Genomic DNA, 19,924 nt, shown 5'->3' with positions numbered 1-19,924 from the left:
CATAAAGCCTATATTGTACTAACTTGCATATTTGTTATTATTTGACATGCTAGTTTAAGTCTGAAAACTGCATATTATCACCGCAATGGTCTTTACATTATGATTTACAAAAACTTGAACATGAAGCTTTATTTTAGCTGTTCTTGAATGTGCATTCATAGCTTTGTATGAACTGTCACTTTACCATTTGAAAGGTCTATATGTCCATATGGCATCCATAAACTGTATCTACAATAATGCTACAGCACCTAAATGCACATAATGTATTGTAACCATGGAGAGTTAATAGCTTTGATCATGTTGACAGTACATTTTATTGACTGTGGAACTTATGGACCCTATATTTGTTAAACATGCTAATGTAACTGGGAAATCTACATTTAGATTTTACATTTTTGTCTTAGACAACTGTTTCACAGTCAAATTGCAATAACAGATCCACTCTTACTCAGCATTACAGATTGTTTTCAGTATTTGTTAGTTGCTGGAATGCCTTACATTTTAGACTGCATGTTTGGAAACTCTGGTCAGCTTCCACATTTCTGCTAGGGCGGGGCATTTGTACACACAGACATTAGACATCCTTTGTTTTGCCCCTTCCTTTTCTTCTTCAGCAGTCATTCAATGACAAGCGTAAAAAGAACCTCTTTTCCCGAAAATTCCCATTCTACAAGAACAAGGACCAGAGTGAGATGGAAACCAGTGATGTTGACCGTAAGTATGTGAAATATAATGGGAAGCTTTAGAGAGGTCTGCTAGTTTGCAGTAGGGTGTTGCAAATAAGGCATTTTCAAGAACAGTAACTGGTTTTCAATTTATATAACGGTACATTTTACATTTGCAACAGGACTTGCAGAGAATATGAAGCTAGACTAATAGCTACATGACCCTAGAAAAAACTGCTAGCTGCCTTGATAAAGCCTGGTTTGAGTCCTACATTATTAAGTTTTCATATTTCACATTTGACATTCTGTAGCCATGAATATGAATATATTGGCCTAATTCCTTGTTTAGTAAAGCTTTAGAATATTGTATATCACAGACTTAGTTATGGACCTCTTCCTGTGCTTGGAAATGCCTTTTCCCTTGGCGCCGTTTCTGGATATTTTACTGACAAGTGTTTTCTGTGATTATTTCTTTGTTTTTGCTTGCTCTCTGGGACTACAGGAGATCCCTGACGACATGGGATCAAAAGGCCTGAGTAAGTGACAGAAAAAACACCACCTGAATTACCATTTTCTTTTGACATTTCTCTCTACAGATGGGGGTTATTTGCAATGTAAAAAAAAAAAAAAATGGTCAAAGCAGTTTTCAGTACTTAAATCGCTTTATAGTTTGCGCAGTGTCCAACCTGCATCTGATAGCGGTCAACAAAAGTCATTCATTCAACTGCAGTTAAAATGGTTATAAAGCCTTAAGGTTTTTCATCCTAATGCAGTCCATGCATTTAGGTGAAAAACGAAATGCCTCCCCTATTTCTTACATAAGCCCGATCTGATCCAGCCACTTTCGCTCTCCTCATTGGACAGATTGATGGCAATGCTGGCAATCAAAAGCTGTGACGGGAGTGGGGGGCTGGGCATGCCCGCGTGACTCCATGGAAAGCTGTTTACCATGGGGGCACCTGATGAAGAGGAGGGGCCTGGAGTACGGCGGGGGACCCCCAGAAGAAGAGGATCAGAGCTGCTCTGTGCAAAACCATTGCACAGTGCAAGTAAGTATAGACATGTTTGTTTAAAAAAAAAAACTATTGCAACCATTTTAATTGCTGGTTTGTTGCCCCTCTTTAAATCAGCCAACTAACCGTTCAAATCTGTAAAGAAAAGCGCACGCAACCTCGGGCAATAAAGCTTTAATAAGGACAATAACACAGTACATTGGAATTGCACTCACACTTTTTCTTTAAGGCAATCGCTTTACAGCATTCCAACAGGAGCTACTCGCTCCTCCCGTCCCTCCAGATGGTGACTCTGCGGTCTCCTCATCCGCGGCTGCCGCCGCTGTATCCCCGCTCTCCTTCACTTCCTGTGTTGCCTGGTCACCGGATGCCGGTTCTGGTGCGCCTGCGCACTATACCGACGTGATCTACGGCGCATCAGGAGAGTCTCAGCCAAAGCTGGAGCCACAAGTTGTACGGAGCTGCGAGGTGGGGGATTCAAGACACGGGTGCACTGCCTCTGCTGTTGCTACGGACAACGCGTTTCGGAGGCGGAGCCTCCTTCCTCAGGTCCCACCTTGCTTCCTGCTAACGCCCCTCCCTATATACCCGGGATACCATCGGCCCTAATTAGTTAATTGTGTATTCTTAAAGGGGCCAGTAACCAATAGTCATTATCCACCTCGGCTGGGACGGGAGAAGCAAGGGGCTATACACTTTTAAAAAACATATATTAAAAATACAATATAAGATACAATTTGAAATACAATTTTAAACAGTACAGTACAAGCGCAGATATTAACCAGAGCTATTATGGCTCCGTACAACTTGTGGCTCCGGCTTTGGCTGAGGCTCTCCTGAGGCGCCGTAAATCACATCGGTATAGTGCGCAGGCGCACCAGAACCGGCATCCGGTGACCAGGCAACACAGGAAGTGAAGGAGAGCGGGGATACAGCGGCGGCAGCCGCGGAGGAGGAGACCGCAGAGTCACCATCTGGAGGGACGGGAGGAGCGAGTAGCTTCTGTTGGAATGCTGTAAAGCGATTGCCTTAAAGAAAAAGTGTGAGTGCAATTCCAATGTACTGTGTTATTGTCCTTTTATTAAAGCTTTATTGCCCGAGGTTGTGTGTGCTTTTCTTTACAGATTTGAATTGTTTTGATCCCCCCCCCCCCCCCCCCCCCCAGTGGAGTGAGAGAGGAGCAGCAGCAACCGGGACATTTCAGCTAAAAAACATACAAACAAAGGAGGTGAATACATGGACAGCGCCATGGGCTGGTGAAGTACTCCTCTTTGTACTTGTTGTATATCAGCATGTGCAGGATCTGTGCTTTTTGATAGCCAACTAACCGTGCATAGTAAATCTGTGTTTCATTGTATAAGTGCTGTTGAGGTATGCATATCATGGTTGAAATATGGGAGCTACCAGTGCTGTCTTGTACTTGAAGCCCCAACCTATAGTACTGTTTTCTATGTACTCATTGCTGTCAGTGACTCACAAGATAGTAAAGTAGGATTGAAGATCACAGCAGTTTACATATTTAAAAACAAGATAACAGTGGTGGTTCCCGTTTTTCTATTCAGACAGGTTAAAAATCAAAAAAATCCTGCGCTAGACCAACAAATTTAAACTTGTGCAAAATAGTGACAATGGAAGCAGCTGTACACTTGACCAATAGTAAATCAAAAGTATAAACCCAAAATAGTGCAGCGCTAATGAAGGTGATATGATCACACAGTGTGTTAAATATAAATAAATTGCATCATGCAAAAAATGTACCTATGAAAATTATAAGTGAAAACAATGAGTGAGAATATGATAAAAATTAAGAAAGTCCATAGGTTATCCAAATAACAAAGCACAAGTCCCAGAAAGGTGATGCCAGAACAAGAGGCTTGTATCCCGAGGTAGGATAGGAGTACACCCGTGCACATACAAAGTGGCAGCTTACCAGAAGCTGAGGCCTCCAAGTTAATGGAACGGCCACAAACGCTTAGATGTAGGACCCAGTATAACTCATCTTATAGGGATCAGGAACAATGATCCCTATAAGATTTGCTGCACAATGTGAGGCTTATGAACTCCAAGGATAGTGTCATATGTTTAAAGAGGGAAATGAGAGGCACATAGCGTAATCCCGTTTCCAACATAAAACACGTTTAATAACAAATTGCAGTTTTTTTTTTTTTTTCTCCATTATATAGTTCTTCCTGCTGCTTCACATAAAAATATTTCTTTCCTAATATGGATATTTTTGAGTTCAGGACACAACAAGTCCTGGATATGGAGGATGTCTTCGATGGCACTCCAATATCTACTGATGACATCGGTAGTCGTTTTTTACGACTTAAAAACCTTATGACGGCCGAGGTACACACTAATTGGGACATAGCGTTCTTGGAGCGCTATGTGGCCGATAAGATGGTACCAAGAAGTCTACGGTGGGAGGTCAACCCCCAAAGTGATGAAACCGATTTAGACGGCTGGTTCCGATATTTCAATGGGGCAGGGATTCAATTCTTTCAGTTCCTCATTGGAAGGAAAAGAACCAAGTTGTCGAAAATCGATACTGAAATCACCACTCTAAAAAGCTCACTGGTTGACCTTAAAGACACTGAGGAGTACAAAAAACGTTCAGAGTTCCTTAAGGCTCCTTTCACACTCTATGTCCATCAAACGGACTCCGCTTTTCTCAGCGGGGGATCGACCCGCCGATCCCCCGCTGAGCAGAAGGATGACAGCTGTGTGCAGAGACACAGCTGTCAGTTCCCCATGCACCTCTATGGGGGAAATTGGATGGGAATGGACCGTCTGTCCGTTCTCATCCGATCCGCTGGACGGATGAAAAAAAGGGTTTCCATCCTTCCAGATTTGACGGATCGGGTCGGATGTCAGCGGACATGTCTCCGCTGCCATCCGATGCCCCATAGGAATGCATGGGGGCACCGTTCAGATCCGCCAAAAAAACGAACAGGCGGATCTGAACGGTCCGCCTGTGTGAAAGGGGCCTAAAAAACATTTAGAAAAGGAAACTTTGGAACAAAAGAATAAGAAAAAACGCAAGTTTAACCGTGATCTTAGTGATTATAAAGCTAACATTGTGTTCAAATGGCAGATTGCCAAAAATGCCACAGATTCAGGGACGAATAACCCCCAAGAAACCCTTATGGAAACCTCCTCAGGTGCTTCTCTAAGGCCATTCCCACAAGGGAATGGAAGAGGAGGAGTCAATCCAAACCAGAACAACGGGAGAGGAGGAGGAAACTTTCCCAATAAGAAGGGTCATAATAACAGAAAAGGGGGAAATAGAAATCAACAGTCTAATTCCCAACAAAACTATTATGATGACCGTGGGAGGAATAACTGGGGACCTCCGCAACAGCAAGATAGGGAATATTATGATGCCCCTTACACACCAGTCCGTGGAAATGGGATAGTGACTTCCAATAGATATGCCCCTTTAGATGATGGTGAATGGGATTCCCCCAACATCGATAGGGTTGTCACCCGACATCCCCAGGATAATGTTAGGGGTTGGAATGGAAATGGAGAACATCCTCAAGATGATTCTTGGGGCTGGAATAGAAATGGGGAACAGTACAGACAGGACTATTCCCATTCTGATTCCCCTCACTATTCTCGCCCTCCTCAATCTAGAAATGGAGCCCAATATCAAGGGGATTTTCCCAGGGGCAATATAAGCAACAAAAGGAATATCGAACAAAGAGAGGGACCAGAGGGGGGAGGCATGCAAGGGCAAAAAAGAAAGAGAATATAAATACTGCCGGTATCTTCAATCTCTCTAAAACTACATTTTCAAAAGAGGAACAATCTGTCCTCAATCGAGGATTGAAGTTTGCCCCTCCTAAGTGCCTCAGCAAATTCAAAGCCTTCATTGATGTGCAAAAATACATCAGAAAGCTAAATATTCAAAGATGCATTTTATCCAACCCCACTCGAACTATGGTGAATAATGATAGATTCACACATACCTCTCTTCGAAATGCTTCCCTATTTAACCCCCCAGGGAAGATGTCATCATCAGTCCAGGTATTCAGGGATCTTGTCTTAAATGACATTGAACAGATAAAAATAAAAAAACCTCCTACTAACAGCGCCCTGCATAAAGACCTACAGACATTGTGTGAGCGCAAGGACATAGTCATCCGTCTGGCTGACAAAGGTGGGGGTATTGTCGTTATGGACAAGGAGGACTATGTCCTTGAGATGAACAACATCTTGGGACATAGGGATACTTATAAGATTTTAAAAGGTAATCCCACTTTCAAATACAAGGAGGATTTACAACTCCTTGTCGACAAAGCTCATAATGATGGCATTTTATCTAACAAAGAACATGCCTTTTTAGTTCCATTAGCCCCCCGGTTACCGGTTATTTACTTTCTCCCGAAAGTACATAAAAATCCAATTAAACCACCGGGTCGCCCTATAATAAGTGGGATAGACTCCCTATGTTCCCGTGTTGGAAAATATATCGATGAATTTCTCCAGCCTCTTGTGGCTCAAATGCCTTCTTACCTAAAAGATACTACCCACGTTCTCAACATTTTAAATAATGTGACGTTGAGAGAGGGCTGTATTATGGGTACAGCGGACGTCACATCCCTGTACACCATTATCCCTCACCAGCAGGGTTTAGAAGCAGCCAAAAATTATCTAGATAGAAACAGCGATCTAGAGAGGGAACAAAAGTGTTTCATTTTGGACATACTCAAATTCGCGATTTTCTTTGGTTCAATGGGGTATACTATTTACAATACCGCGGTGTGGCCATGGGAGCCAAATTTGCTGCCAGTTTGGCCAATCTCTTCATGGCCAAGTGGGAGGAGGATGTCATCTATGGGGACCGACCGCCACAGCTCATTCTATGGCGGAGGTATATTGATGACATCCTCCTCCTATGGGATGGTGATCAGGCCTCTCTTGATTCCTTTATGTCAAACTTGAACATGAATGACAGGGGAATCAGGTTGGACTGCAGTAGCAGTACAACACAGATTACTTTTCTTGACCTGGTCATCAAGGCAGATGAGAATAGGTTCATTACTTCTACGTTTTTCAAAAAAACTGACCGTAATGGTTTTATCCCCACGGACAGCTGCCATCATGGCTAAAGGCTGTCCCTAAGGTACAGTTTATGAGTCTACATCGTAATTGTACACACTTAAATTACTTTCTGTTACAGGCAACGGAATTAAAAACCAAATTCCTTGATAAGGGTTATGGACATGACACTCTAGACCAAACCATCAGGGAAGTTGCCAATTTAGAAAGACGAACCCTATTGGCTCCAAGTACCCGTCATAGTTCAAATGAAGGGTCCTTTAAGAACTGCTTTGTTACCTCTTTTTCTACACAACATCATATGATAAAGAAAATTATTCGTAAACATTGGCCGGTGGTCAAAAACGATCACATTCTGGGTCCAGCACTCCCCGAAAGACCAAATGTCATTTTTAGGGGAGCTCCTCCTTTGAGGAATCAAGTGGCCCAGAATGTATTAGAAAAACCTGTAAAACCTTTATTTTTTCCCGAATTTAAGGGTTTTTATCCATGCAAGAAATGCAACATCTGCACTTTAAATTCTTTTAAAGGGAGGAAAATAGAAAAAATTAAATCTAATAGTACAAGAAGAGAATATTCCATCAATTCCTTCATCACATGTTCTACGTCAAACCTTGTCTACATGCTCCAATGCAGTTGCGGCAAGCAGTATATTGGTCGTACCTTGTGCAACATGCAGATACGTATGGGGGAGCATGTGGCAAATATACGTAAAGGTTTCCCCCGGCCATAGTGTTTCAAAACATTTTGATAGATGTCACCGGAGAAATCCCCAAAATACTTTAGTAGTAGCTTTAGATCGATATGTTCGAAACTGGCGAGGGTCAAACACCAAGAGAGAACTTTCCCGAGCTGAAACTCGGTGGATTTATATCCTTAAAACATATGTACCCTACGGCTTAAATATCGAATGGGACATTAATTGTTTTATTAATAACAATTTACTATGAAAATACAATTTACAGGCTGGTTCTAAATGATGTTTAATTTATAGGGGGCTTGTTTATATAAAGTTTTTATATAAAGATTTATATACATTTTATTCATTTTATTCACATATTTATATGTTGTAATTTTATGTGATCTATGTAATATGTTATCAATTGGTAGAGTGTCACACATTCACCTATTAGATGATTGTAATCCTTATATGTTATTCATATTCGGATTCACTATGCATATTTGGCCACTAGAGGGAGGTTTTCTTTCAAACCTCCGATATCTGGTGATCTTATTATTTTTATTTTTTACCGATTAAACATACTTTTTAGAAATACATATAGACACTATCCTTCCATCTTTTACTTTACTGTTGGCGCAATTCATAATACATTTGCACTTTACATTAGGTCTTTTGCACACGGAGGTAGCATTAAGATTGCCCCTTCCCTTTCATCGGAATGTGCATGCGTGACACTTCCGCCCTTACCTCATGTGATTGGTCTCCTGTGCGGATGCGTCACCTCCTCTGGGGAATTTATTGGTGTGATAGCAGCGTTCGGTAACCACACCCCGGACGACGTCACATCTGACGAAACCGGTCGGGCGGTACCGGATGCAGAGCTATCACGCCCCCCTAGACGCTGGCTTTTTTTAATCCATACACGTGGGACGCCGCGGTCTGCCTTCCTATATGTTTGATGTACTCGTCTCAATTATTATGTAAGTGCAATTTGTTATTAAACGTGTTTTATGTTGGAAACGGGATTACGCTATGTGCCTCTCATTTCCCTCTTTAAACATGCGACACTATCCTTGGAGTTCATAAGCCTCACATTGTGCAGCAGAGCATTCCTGGTTCCTGATCACTATAAGATGAGTTATACTGGGTCCTACATCTAAGCGTGTGTGGCCGTTCCATTAACTTGGAGGCCTCAGCTTCTGGTAAGCTGCAACTTTGTATGTGCACGGGTGTACTCCTATCCTACCTCGGGATACAAGCCTCTTGTTCTGGCATCACCTTTCTGGGACTTGTGCTTTATTTGGATCACCTATGGACTTTCTTAATTTTTATCATATTCTCACTCATTGTTTTCACTTATAATTTTTATATGTACATTTTTTGCATGATGCAATTTATTTATATTTAACAAACTGTGTGATCATATCACCTTCATTAGCGCTGCACTATTTTGGGTTTATATTCAGACAGGTTATCTTTACATTAGGGCAATCAGAACTTTAGTTATCATTGGAATATCAGGGAATGATGTGTGCAGTATTCTCTCCAAAACTGAATTTTATAAATTTATGAAGCTCCAATAATTGTCTGGGTAAATTTACTGCTAGATGTAGAAACAGCCTTCAAAGATCTAAAATTTTGGGTTTTGTGTACAGCACCTGCAGGAATAATTATTGTTTACAGTGGCAATAAAAAGTATGTAAACCGCTTTGATTTAAAGTACAACTTCAGCTTTGGAACATATTACATGTTCCACCCGTTCCAACATCTGCAGCTTCTCCCCTCCCTGTGACAGCTGGCAGTGATCTTCTCCCTGCAACTGCTATCACAATTTGAAAATAGTGGGGCTCCCCCCCCCCCCCCCCCACACACAGCCGCATCATTCATTCACAGTTTCCTGTGAATTAATGCCTACAAGTACTGTCAACTGACAGCTGATCTTCCTGCTCTAAGGTAACTGCCTGCCCATGTGAGGTACGAGCAGACCTATCTTTGAGTAAGTATGCAAGAAAGACTGGGTTTTGGCGCTGCTCTGTTCGTACTTCTATAATGTTATACTAAGATGATCATAAATCACAATGTGTCAAAATTATATACAGTGCCTCATGTTGCAAATACCTATATAATAAAGAAATATATAACACAAAATATGTATATATAGTAAAATATGTGAAAAAAGCAAGTGCCAAGTGAAAGTGGCCAGTGCTACAAAACATACAAGCGAAGACATGAGCAAATCAATATTGCCATAAATATATATGAAGTGACCAAAATCATGTAAAGTGACCAGTGCTCCCGATCATAAGTCCTTATGTGATAAAAAAAATAGTCCATCCATTAATCCAATACTCCACCCTTTATAAGTCAACACTGCACTATTAGAAGAACTATTAGAAGAATTTGCAGTGTTGACATACGAAGGGTGGAGTATCGGATTAATGGATGGACTATTATGTTTTTTTATCACATAAGGACTTTCTGATTAGGAGCACTGGTCACTTTACATGATTTTAGTCACTATGTATGTGTGTGTGTGTATATATATATATATATATATATATATATATATATAGCAATATTGATTTGCTTATGTCTTCGATTGTATGACTTGTAGCACTGGCCACTTTCACTTGACATTTGCTTTTTCACATATTTTACTATATATGCATATTTTGTTCTATATATTTCTTTATTGTATTAGTATAACATTATAGAAGTACAAACAGAACAGCACCAAACCCACTTTGTTGCATACATCTTTACCAGATACTACCACGGTAGCTAGTTTAAGTGGGGGCAGCAGCTATACACATTGTCAACATCTATAGTGTGGAAACACGCAAGCAAACCTCCTATCTTTGAATACTCCTAGCCTAGCTACACCTAGCTTTGCATGCTCCTTAGAGGAAAAAAAGTAAATGCACATTTACCTGCAAAAAAAAAAAAAAAAAAGTGCATGTATTTTTTTATTTTTTTTAAAGGTGAACTCAAGCTGGATACACATGAGCTGAATGTCAGGAGACATTTGCTGGTTCAAAAAAATACGGCCGACATTCGGCCTGTGTGTATGTCGGTTTGGCTGACGAGCATGCTGGAAAACCAGAGACTGACTCCCGATCAGTGCTCTCAGCCAATGGCGCAGAGGGCTGATCAGTGTGTTTTGGTGGGGGGGCGGCAGTGACGTCCCCCTGTTGGAACAGAACAGCTCAGCGGGGAAGATCGCTGTAGGTACTTCGCATAGTGAGTACTGCGGCTCTGACCGGAGCAGACAGTTTTTTTGGTTTGTTTTTTTTACATTCAACCTGCTGGGTTAAATGGGAAAAAACTAATAGTGTGTACCAGGCTTCAGCCTTTAGATGGTATTATTCAGTAAGTTGCCATAAAATGCAAAATAAAACCTCATATAAGTAATCACATTAGACAAACACAATGTGTTCAAAGTGGAGTTCCAGCCTGTACAAAAAATAAAAATAAAAGTCCAGCAGCTGCAAATACTGTAGCTGCTAACTTTAAATATAAGGACACTTACCTGTCCATGGTTCCTGCGATGTCGGCATCGTCCATCAGCTTCGGGTCCAGGCGCTGGCTTTGCAAGTAAGGCTTCACTGATGGTTTCCTACTGCGCATGCATGAGTCGCGCTGCGCTGAGGGTTCCGGTCATCTTCGGGGGGACACACAGGTCCCAGAAGGCAGCAGGGTTAAGGGGGTGGGCCCAAAGCAATCACAGAAATGATGTACCTCGCCGCATCAAGGTAGGATGGAAGGGCAGTTTAAAAACATTAGAAATGGTACAAAACTATTAGAAACAAAAAAAAATTAAATATATATATATATATATATATATATCCAAAAACAATGTGGGTTGGGATGCTTTATTGTTCAGGACCTATTTGCATTTTAGCCTGGAACTCCACTTTTAGCAGATAAAACACAAACCATTCTAATTTCTAGTGTCTTATTGAACACACCCGTTCAAGTTCCATACTAAGGATAATTGCTGGGAGAAAATTGCCCAAGTGTCTTCAGCCTAACTTATGCACAACCTCTGTTACAAAATTAAAAGGTTCCTCTTGCAGACAGATGTTCAACAGACACGGGTGTCAAACTGGCAGCCCTCCAGCTGTTGTGGAACTACAAGTCCCATGAGGCATTGCAAGGATGACAGTTACTAGTCCCACAGGCAGAGGCATTATGAGACTTGTAGTTCCGCAACAGCTGGAGGGCCGCCAGTTTGACACACCTAAACTATGGGAGTAAGCATATGTCTCCATATGGACACTGCTCTGCAAGGTTGAGTAGTAAATCCTGAAAATCAGCATTCGGGGCTCATGCAGACGAAGCTTTAAAAAAAAAACATTGCTTATGCAGGCGCTGAGCTTTTTTTTTTTTTTTTTTTTTTTTTTTTTTTTTCAGCCTGTAAAAGCACCTCTATGTAAGTTCTGTGTCCATACACACGCAGTCGTCTACACCAGTGGTTCTCAACTCCGGTCCTCGGGACCCACCAACAGGCCAGGTTTGCAAGATAACTAAATTACATCACAGGTGATCTCATTTGCTGCTCAGTGATTGCAGTATTCTATTCTGCATCCCCCAAGGTAATACTTAAAATCTGGCCTGTTAGTGGGTCCCGAGGACCGGAATTGAGAACCACTGGTCTACACACCCATATTAGGAGAAGAGCACTTACAGGCTGACGTAAAACCCACCAAAGGCGCATTCTTGAGAGGAGCATTTCATCAGGAAAAAAAATAATCTAAACACGCTTAAACATTATGCACATAAATACATTTCAGTATCCAGGGTAAATTAATATTCGGGCCAGTAGAATGCACGTGCACGCAAACGCTAGGAAAAAATGCAAAAACACATATAAATTAGAATTTAGAAAATGATTACCACTACACTGTGTTGGTGATTTAGTGACTACAACTACACTATCTCACATGATACCGGATTCGTTTTCAGGTATCGGTAGTACATGTGCAGCTTTAAACTGGTTGTTCCAGTGATGTGCTTTTAGCCTCCTATTCACCATCTCACAAATAGTAGTCCTACTTTTTAATGGATGAAAGATGTTTTTTCCCAATGAACCTATACATCAACACCTGGGTTTTAAAATGTATGTACAAGCAGAAAATAACCATTACTGGTGCTCTTAATTGTTATGGATTCACTGTACTAAAAGACATATATTGTGCTATGCAATCGTTTATATTATGACATCATATGGCTTTTGTATTAATTCCTGAGTCCATAATTTTTCAGCTACTGTGTTATTCTCATTCACTTTCCTCATTTAAAAAAATGTACCTTTTTATTTTGTTTTGCATTAATATTTTACATTTTCCTTTTGTCCACATCTAATGTTTGTGCCCTTCATTTTTCCTCATTATGTTGCATTTCAGAACATGTAACTTCTAATGCCAGCGATAGCGAAAGTAGTTACCGTAAGTGTCTTATGCTTCTTGCTTTCTTTTCAAGGCCTGATTCTGTCTCGTCACACTGTGCTATTCTATCATTTTCCCAGTCTTGTCAAATCCTAACAGAAGCACTAGGATGAACATAAATGTTTTTATTCCATTATTTATGTTGAGTTTTTGAATGCTTGATGTTTCTCTGTAGAAAAACCATTATAAATCTGAAAAGATTGCATATAGCTACTCTTCCTAATACTCCTGTGTGTAATTGTAAAATGAAAAACAAAATAATTAAATATTGGAATCATCTTTATTTTCAATTTCTTTTTTACTGCTAACTTGAAAGTAATCTTGATTACGGATGAGTATGGATGTTCACAAGGTCTATTACGCTAATATTTTGCTTTTAGTTATATACTTTGAAACCTCAAAGTACTGTTTTTAAATTTGCAACAGAAATTATGTATGCTGCGCTTTGAAAGTTTAATTTCAGCAGGTTATTTTTGGAACGTTTTTTTTTTTTTTTTAGTTTGGCTTGCATTTGACAGCTTGTGTTGAGGTTTGGAAAGTATATATCAGCCTGAATGTTTATTTGCATGAGTAATTTGGCTTGCATCATATCAAACTGCATGCTTTTTGTATGGTTTATTTGCTGTATTTAATTTTTTTTTCATGGGAGGTAAGTAGCATTATGACAGTCTTGAAGAATCCATGAGCAATGACTTGGAATCATTTTATAGAGGAGTACTATGAGAAAATGTGTTAACTATCAAATCTTAGGCTTACCATCGGCCTGAGATGGCAGAATGATCTAGCCACAGGTTTTTTTATGTTTTTAAATTTTCAGATCCAGGCATTAACATTTTAATGGCTTAGGCGTTCATGTTAATGCAGTGGAGTAGAAGGTAGAGGTTTGCCTAATTTAGGGTTGAATTGTAGTGGTAGTCAACTGGACTGGATGTAATGTTTTCTGTTCTCTATTGACCTGTTGAGTAGGGCTATTTGATGGATCCAATGGACATAATGATTGTGGCTGAGTGGAAACTGTAGCAAGCTAGGTCTAGCTACAGTTATCAATGTGGTATACATAGAGCTGTGTATGTGATTCTGTTTGACCTGACAGTTAATGAACAAATTATGGTTTTGCCTTTCTCTATTCCTCATTTTCTAAAACCTTAAAGAGACCTATTTACTGTCATAATACTGGAACATCCTATACAACTGATGTCACAAATCTCTTTTGCACTAAGCTATACAGTACCCCCAATGTAAGCTGTTTCTGTACATAATTAGGTCTGTAATAACATGACCGAGCATTTATAGTCAGAGTTTATTGAACAGCTGAGAAACACTTGAAATGTGTATAGATGATTGTTTACAGTCATTGCCAAAAATATTGGCACCCCCTGCATTTCTGTCAGATAATGCACCACTTTACCAAGAAAGTTGTTGCAATTACAAATGTTTTGGCATTTTCATGTTTATTTCTTTTGTTTGCATTGGTATGACACAAAAAAGTGGAGTAACAAAGAGCCAAATCTGACACATTTCACGCAAAACTCGAAGACTGGACAAAATTATTGGCACATTCCAATAATTGTTAAAAATAACTGCATTCCAAGTTTGCAATGCTCTTGTAATTTTTATTTACTCAACTGTATAAGTTAACAGGCTCTGACAATATAGAAATCACACTGGCAGCCAGTTAAAAATGGTAAAAAATTGACTTAACCTTTCTGTTGTGTATCTGTGTTCCAGAACAGAGAATGGATAAGATAAAAAAACAAAACAGGGATAGTGAGGTCCCACCAATAAATTAATTAAAAGGTGGGATCCCGACTAAACTTATAAAAGAAGGGGATGGTGAAGAGGGTATCATGAACCAGTAAGTCTGAGCATCGTAGAAAAACAATTAAGGGAAACAAGAAAAAAAGAATTATATTAACCACTTGCCGACCGCCGCACGACTATCTACGTGGGCGGTCAGCCCCTCACAGGCAAAGTGACGTAGGTCTACGTCGCTCGCCTGTGAGGGTTTAGGGAGCGAGCGCGCGCCGCCGGAGGCGCGCTCCCGCTCCCGCGTGGTCACGGACCCCCCCGCGCGCGTGACCGGCGGACCCGATCGCCGCCGGCCACTCTGCGATCGGCGGGGGAGAGGGAGATAGTCAGGCAGCTTGTGTAAACAAGCTGCCTGTCATTCTCCTCTCTGTATGAGAGCTGATCACATGGATCTACTATGTAGATCCATTGATCACTCCTCATACAGTTGAAGCCACAGCCAATCACAGTTAGAATCACGCCCCTAGGGACACACACAGCCCCTCCCTCTCAAATAAAGTTAACCCCTTCACTACCAGTGCATTTTTACAGTAACAGTGCATATGTATAGCACTGATTACTGTAGAAATGTCACTGGTAACCCCAAAAGTGTCAAAAATGTCAGTCAAGGGTCCGATCTGTCCGCCGCAATGTCGCAGTACCGCAAAAAAAATCGCAGATCGCCGCCATTACGCGTTAAAAAAAAAAACAACAAAAATGACAAAAATCTTTCCCTTTGTTAGTAAACGCAATAACTTTTGCGCAAACCAATCAAAATACGCTTTTTGCGATTTTTTTTACCAAACATAGGTAGCATAAAACAAATTGGCCGAAAATATTAAAAAATTTTGATTTTTACATTTTTTTTTGGGGGAATTTCATATAAAAAAAAGGGAAAAATATTGCTATTTTTGCAAAATTTACGCTCTTTTTTTGTTTATAGCGCGTGATCAAAAAATCGCACAGGTGATCAAATACCACCAAAAGAAAGCTCTGTTTGTGGGAAAAAAAGGACGCCAAATTCGTTTCGGTACAGCGTCGCACGACCGCGCAATTGTCCGTTAAAGTCACGCAGTGCCGAATCGCAAAATGCCCTCTGGTCGTTTAGCAGCCAAATCCTCCGGGGCTTAAGTGGTTAAAAATTTATTTTATTAAGACATGTATAAAGACATAAAAATGGAACAAAATCCATGAACCTGACATTGTTTATCTCACAATAAATAACAGGCATTTGTTGTAGTAACAACCGGTGAGGATGGGACTGACGCGTTTTGCTTAGGTAAATCTTTCTCAAAGACCACTTATCCCCAGTTGACTATTACAAGGAAAAGAAAGAAAAATATATACAATATTAGTTGAAAAAAACAATTATTTTGCATATACAAACATTTATATCAATCAAATCATTATATCCTACAAAACAAAAATAGATGCTCACCAAAGTGCTAGTGCTACAGAAGTGCGGACATAGAACATAGGCGTAGGCTGTGCAGAACACACTCCAAAGGGCTATTAGAAGGGGGTGCAACCAGGTGGGGCCTTTCGGGGGGAGACTCCCCTAGCACCTCACTTTTAGAGAAAGGAAGAGTGCCGAGTCCCGTACCCTCAGAGAGGAGAAAGACCATGAACCCCCACTTCAGGGCGGAGGGAAATCCACACGAAAAATCACCCGGAGCAAAGGGAAAATCCCATCTAAAAAAGATAATAAATATACTCCTAGTAACAAGGAAAATGAAAACATATCTTTCAAGGTAAGTATGCACAGAAGACCAGTCTACCCCATATATGGATTGGATTTCTAATAGAAGGGGAATTCCTACGGAGCACTTCCAATGGGGGTCACCATATACTCCCTAAAGGATTGCGGATACATTTTCAATCCAACCAAATAAATACATTGCAATAGATTAATCTAGGGACAACTACGTGAGTATCCCCAATCCAAAGAGGGACTCCCGCCCACTTAATGGAGGGGTTCGGGGTGGAGGAAACCAAGAAAGGGGGGGTATGAAACAGCAACCACGTATCACCACACCCAATTATCACCCCTCTCCCCATTTATGCCCAATACCAGGATTGTCACATATTGATATAGGATATTACAGTAATATGTAGCTTAATGTATCCAGAAAAAACAACCATTAATTGGGGGGACTATCAGTCTACTGAAATTAGCAAAATAACCAAATAAGTCAAAACCGCTGCATCAACGGAGTAAATCCGGGTGGAGATGACCCCCGCACATCTGAGGGGGAGAGACAGCCGCGTGTAGACGCCGGCCGCCTTCTCCCTAAATACGAGACTCCACTGGAAGTGACGAACCCGGAATTCACGTCACCTCTGGCGCCGGTGCAAAAGACTCCACCGGAAGTGACGAACCCGGAAGTCAAGTCACCTCCGGCGCGGGCGCAAGAGATGGGACCAACGCTCCGACTGGAATGGATAAGAGAGCAGCAAAGAATTGTCTGTGGATTTGAGAACAAAAATTACGGAAAAGCATGGACAATCTCAATGTTACAAGTCCAGAGATCTTAATATTCCTGTGTCCACTGTACAACGTTGTCAAAAAGTTTCCAGCCATTGGCACTGTAGCTAATCTCCTTGGATGTGGACGAAAGAAACATTATTCAAAAAGTTTGCCAAAACTTGCATGAGGAAGCCAAAATCCTTTTGGGAGAATGTGCTGTGGACAAAGTAATACAGCTTTTTAATAAAGACCATCATTCTACTGTTTTCAGAAAAAGAAATTAGGCCTTTAAAGAAAATAATAGTTTCTACAGTCAAACATGGTGGAGGTTCACTAATGTTTTGGGGTTGCTTTTCTGCTTCAGGCACTGGATGTCTTGCCTCTTTGCATCACATTGTGAAATCTGAAGACTACCCAGGAATTCTGGGGTGCAATGTAGGGCCCAGTGTCAGAAAGTTGGGTCTCCGTCGGAGGCCATGGGTCTTAGAGCAGGACAATGACCCAAAGCACACGTCAGAAAGCACCCAGAAATTATTTAAGACAAAGCGCTGGCGAGTACTAAACTGGCCAGCAATGTTTCCAGATCTAAATCCCAACTTGTGGAGAGTTCCTAAAACAGCAGTTGAGAAAAGGAACCCTTACAATATGAGAGACTTGGAGTAGTTTTGTGAAAGAAGAGTGGTCCAAATTTCCAGTTGAGAGGTGTAAAAAAAACTCATTGATAGTTAAAGGAAGCAATTGATTTCAGTTATTTTTTCTAAGGGGTAAAATTATTAAATTGCGGCTGCCGATAATTTTGTCCAGTCGATTCATGGAGTTTTTGCGTGGAATGTGTAAGATTTGTCTTTTTGTTGCTCCAATTTTGTGTCATAACAATACAAACAAAAGAGAAAAACATGAAAATGCCTAAACGTTTGTAATTGCGACAATTGTCTGGGCAAAGTGGTGCATTATCTGACACAAATGTAGGGCTGTCAATATTTCTCTTACGTCCTCTGACAGTTGCCACCCTTCAGTCAGCCTTCACTAGTGGGTAATGGCGCCCACTACAGGAGCAAGCTAGGCAGTTTGAAAGGTTAATAAAAAACTTTCTATACTTGGACACACCTCTAAGGGGCCATCCTTCAGCCATTATCCTGATCCAGTAATCACTTTTCCTCAGTTTTATGCTGCGTAGCGTCAGGAGTAGGCCAGCTTTTCTTTGCTGGGACCTAGCGTCTAAGTTTCTTTGTTTTTTTCCCAATATATGTTTTTTTTTTTTTTTTTAATATCTTTTTATTTCTCTCACTATCGCTAGTTAGTCAGGAAATTTTCCTGGAGGACTATAAGCGACAGCAGAGCTGGGCCTCGCACTGGATAATATAGATCCTTATGAAGTCCCAGCCTGCCAATGAGCGTTGCAGGTCACTGGTGCACCCAGGCCTCGCAACGACAGTGCCCTTCGGGATGGGGACGAGCCTGCGGAGGTCCATCTTCGCCGAGGGTGTTTCAACTCCGGAACCCCGGCGTGTTGCTAGCATCCCTTCCTGGCTGACGGCACCCCCACTCAGGGTGGGAGGTCTCCCGTATCAGAGCGGTGCCTGCTTTTTCTGGACTGGTGAGTACTACTACCCCCTTGTCCCTGGGACTAGGAGTAGGGGGGTTCTGTGGGCACACTCTTAGGGGATGGCAGTGCTGGTGATCTCTGTGATATCCCCCTTCTTGCCAGCATGGTTTATTTCCCTTTCTCCCTGGCCCTGCTGAGGGCGCTGTGTGGGGCACTTGCTGTTCCTTGGGGGCGTGGAGGGGCTCCATAGCATAAAGGGGTTATCCCTAGGATCCCCCGTGGTGGCCAGATCGTGTGTATGTGCTGTAATTGGCGCCGTTTAGCGTGGCCGCTATCTTGGATAAGTGCAGGTTGTCTGAGCTCAGTGTATGGGCAGCAGCCATTTTAGGTCCTTGTCCTGGTGCCGAACGGGCCCCATCTTGGCTGTGGGCAAACGCCTAGTAAGGACACCGGCCAATTTTGCCTGTGATTCCGCCCATTGACTTTCATTAGGCACCATTTTTTTGTGGCTCAGGGCGGGCATAGGCCTCTAGGGGTGTGAGGTCACTTTTTCCCTTCCATTTCTTCACTGAGCAGCGTGTTTCAAGTACGGACACTGTGGGGGGATTTTTACGGTTTTCTCTGGCATTTTCCTGGTAAAACGGTTTTCTCTTGTGGCTATTGCCTTTTCTGAAGGGGCTCTTCAAGTAGTGCAAGTGGCGGTGGATTTCCTCGGGAACCGTCACTTTAAAGGGCCGGCGTCTCATTTTACATTGCAATTATGGACTCCCAGGATAACAAATTCCCCACAGACTTGGTTGGGGCTTCGGGTGCTCATGAATCCTTTTCCATGGCCTCATTATCAGCTGTTCTTGCGACTTTGGAGTCCAAAGTGGATCTGCTGATGTCGGAACGCATGTCTCAAAAATGGCCTATGCCCTCCCAATCCTCTGACTCTTTCCGAAGGGGAGGAGGAAGAATCTTCCTTGGTGGCGCAGGAACACGCTGTGATGGATGCACTCATTAGTTCCATTAGAGAGACTGTGAATCTTGACAATGAGCCTTCTCAGTCAAGTAAGCAGGCTGCCTTCGGTTTTCGAAGGGCCCAGAAGTCAGGTCAGTTTTTCCCCTGCCCTGAGGAGTTTCACGAATATGTGAACGACCAATGGCGTCGCATCAAACATATGCTGGTGGTGCCTAAGCATTTTCACTACCGCTATCCCTTTGTGGAGGCTGTGGATAAACATTCGACGGTGTCCCCTAAGGTGGACCA

General features: G+C 41.7%; 1 protein-coding gene across 23 annotated transcripts in view; it reads left to right on the top strand.

The window, feature by feature from the left end:
- The window catches only part of DLG1 (discs large MAGUK scaffold protein 1), an 818,929-nt gene that overhangs the window by 703,168 nt on the left and 95,837 nt on the right, over window positions 1–19,924 (top strand). For 6 of the 23 annotated variants that reach the window (XM_082251441.1, XM_082251454.1, XM_082251440.1 and 3 more), the window contains 3 exons: window positions 615–714; window positions 12,830–12,871; window positions 13,188–13,223. In XM_082251441.1, the coding sequence (XP_082107567.1) occupies window positions 615–714; window positions 12,830–12,871; window positions 13,188–13,223 (178 nt within the window). Of the gene's footprint in view, window positions 1–614; window positions 715–1,167; window positions 1,202–12,829; window positions 12,872–13,187; window positions 13,224–19,924 lie in introns of all 23 variants that reach the window. The other 17 variants (XM_082251438.1, XM_082251451.1, XM_082251447.1 and 14 more) reach the window with 8 other exon arrangements.

The sequence above is a fragment of the Pelophylax lessonae genome (assembly GCF_965119305.1).
Source record: "Pelophylax lessonae genome assembly, chromosome: 3".
NCBI lineage: Eukaryota > Metazoa > Chordata > Amphibia > Anura > Ranidae > Pelophylax > Pelophylax lessonae.
The sequence above is the reverse complement of the archived record's forward strand: the minus strand, read 5'-3'. Positions and strand labels throughout refer to the sequence as shown.